The following is a 2,732-nucleotide window of genomic DNA, read 5'->3' on the forward strand; positions in this document are numbered from 1 at the left end:
GTACCAAATGCCCTGCGGACCGGTACCGGTCCGCGGACCGGCGGTTGGGGACCCCTGTACTAAATACACCTACTGGAGGCATGCCTTCAGCGTCCTTCTGTCATGCCCACCCTTCCCACTTCAACATCCGCATGCTGTCCTCAGTTACATCCGCCTTTCCTCAATACAAATAGAGTGTCGGCACAACATCAGGCAGTCAAGCGGACCCTTCATCGAAGTCACACAACAACATTCACAGATTTTGGAACTGGGTCCATACACAAGGTGACGTGCATTCTTAGGCGCACCGTCCATTTTGGAGAAAATTGAAGAGTTTTAGGAGCGCCTTTCGGTCATGCAAATACAGTACATGTACTGTTTTTCTTACGACAGTGCATTCCTTTTAGTACGGAATAGGCAGCGGTCTGGATTGACTCCCGAGTACTCGAATGGAGTCCATTTCCCCGTGGCCAACAGGGCAATGACATAAAGCAGAAGCACCGTACCTTTGGTAGTGGCTTTCAATGACGTCAGGTGCGTGGTGCCTCGAAATTGTCCTTTTGGTTCGTTTCTGTGGTGAGAATGGGAGAAAGATGTCATTAGAAACCACTCAAAACACTACTACTATTCGTAATACTGTGGTACATAAAATTAGGAATACTATTTTACCTATTTGTTTTTTTGTTGAATATTCCAACGGTTACCCTAATTTCTTTTTACATTTTTGCAAAAAATGTACACTCAGATTCAAAACATACTACGGTGGTCTTCAAATAAGCGAATGAATCAGGCGGTGTAAAGCGCTTTCGACACTGTATTTTGTCGATCAAGTGCTACAAAAGTGCAGTCCATTTACCATTTTAATCAAATTGTATTTTTTATTGGCTGGACTATGAAACATTTCTTGGGAAAAGTACGATAAGTAACAGATTCAAGTGCACATTTTTTTTTTCAGTTTTATATACTCTAAATGGCGACGCCCAATGACGCAACAAAAATATTTTTTCAGGTACTCTCACTTCCTCCCACGTTCCAAAAACATGCATGTTACATTAATTTAATACTTTAAATTGCCCAGGTGAGAAAGTGAATGACTGTCTATGCGTGCCCAGCAATTGGGCAGTGATCAATCCAGGATGTATCTTGCCTCTTGCCCAAAGTCAGCTATAGCCCACCCGTAAATAGGAAATGGATGAATGGATGGATTTTGTTGAATGGTGACAGTTAGACCCTGGAATGGATGATTTATATTTCCATTATTTCCTGTGCAGGGGGAAAAAAAATCGTTTGAATTCAAACAAATTGACTTTGGAGGTTCAAATGCATAACATGCCATTTCAGCTGAAAATCACGACTGCTACTCCCAAGAAGATGTTAATTCACACTCCATTCAATTTGTCACAAAGTGAAGGATTTAAGTTTTCCCCGTCCAAGTGAATAAAATAAAGCCTGACGTACTCAGCCTTGGCGTCTCTTTCGTACTCGTTCTTATGAATGAGCATGAGGGATCTTAGGTCGAAGCGATTTATTTTCAATAAGTTTCCCGGAGAGGGTGATGGCGCGGTCAAAGTATGCAAAGGTAGCCTTGTACAGACCCCACCTTTACCCTCTTCTCCTGATCGAACAATGATGCTATTCCCATGTTCCTCAAGCTGACATTTCCATGCAAACGCCTCACTGAGGAGCAGGACAAAGGTTAGGAGAGGAAAAAGCATTGTTTAAAAAAAACAACTAATTTAAAAACTGCTAGACAAGAGGAAAAAAAAAAATGTAATTCCACCGAGACAGCCCTAGTGACTGACACCCGTCAGCCGGATGATAAATGACTCCATTTTCTGCCCGTGCAGCCTTCTGCCACTGGCGGCGGTGGCCATTTATCATCATCGGCTGTCAAGCGTGGAAAGCGGCAGTGACAGTGCGAGTCAGCAAACATTTAGCACACGCAGCCGCACTAGACGGGGAAATTATTATTGTCAGAATAATAATGGTTTAGCATAATTTATTACAGGTCCGCCAAATAAGCAGGGGCTAGATGTTATTAGACAGATGGATGGGGAGTCTTGGCAGCCATCCACCGAGGCTCGGGCAGGCAAGTGGCGTCGACGTGAGGAAGAGGAGGTGGGTGATATAAACGAGTGTAAATTGGCAAGGTGCAGGTGGGGGATATGGCGGGGCATCTTCCAAACCAATCAGAGAGCTGGCAGTTCAATTACAAAGAAATAAAGGGACATTCATCATTCAATTAGGCACCTGTCAGGGCTCACAAAGGAAGAAAAGTTCTAACCTGGTACTCCAGGGAGAAGATGCTCAGAAGAGTGGACTGCGAGTGACTGGAACAAATAAAAGAAGGACAAAGTTAATTACCAGAAAGCACTGCACACACTGACAAAAGAAGCGAGGATGGGTGTGTTGCGGTGCTTGGGTGCATGTGTGTGTGTGTGGGGGGGGGGCATCAAAGCACGGCCCAGATGCCCCGTAATCGAAAGGAACATGAAAACGAGTGTGGCAAAGTTGTTCCAGATGATCACCTCTGACAGAGACAGAGAAGGAGCTTGAGTGAGGAGTTTGATGTCACTTTCATACATACCGTCGCAACACTGATTCATCTACTGGAATTTAATGATATTTTGGGTGGGGGTGGGGGGGTGGCAATTTACAGACAATGGTAGAATGGTCATAATAAGGGCTCAATTTTCGGACTGGCATGTGGAACTCACTGCGTGACGATGAAACCACTAACCACCCCCGCCCCC

At 44.6% G+C, this 2,732-nt stretch overlaps 1 protein-coding gene across 1 annotated transcript in view; it reads right to left on the minus strand.

The window, feature by feature from the left end:
* Positions 1-2,732, minus strand: part of cdin1 (CDAN1 interacting nuclease 1) — a 61,838-nt gene that overhangs the window by 49,602 nt on the left and 9,504 nt on the right. Inside the window, exons 3-4 of the mRNA XM_019872649.1 lie at positions 2,264-2,309; positions 486-550 (exon numbers count right to left, since the gene is read on the minus strand). Coding sequence (XP_019728208.1) covers positions 486-550; positions 2,264-2,309 — 111 coding nt within the window. The remainder of the gene's footprint in view (positions 1-485; positions 551-2,263; positions 2,310-2,732) is intronic.

The sequence above is a fragment of the Hippocampus comes genome, unplaced genomic scaffold (assembly GCF_001891065.2).
Source record: "Hippocampus comes isolate QL1 unplaced genomic scaffold, H_comes_QL1_v1.1 scaffold92, whole genome shotgun sequence".
Taxonomy (NCBI): Eukaryota; Metazoa; Chordata; class Actinopteri; order Syngnathiformes; family Syngnathidae; genus Hippocampus; species Hippocampus comes.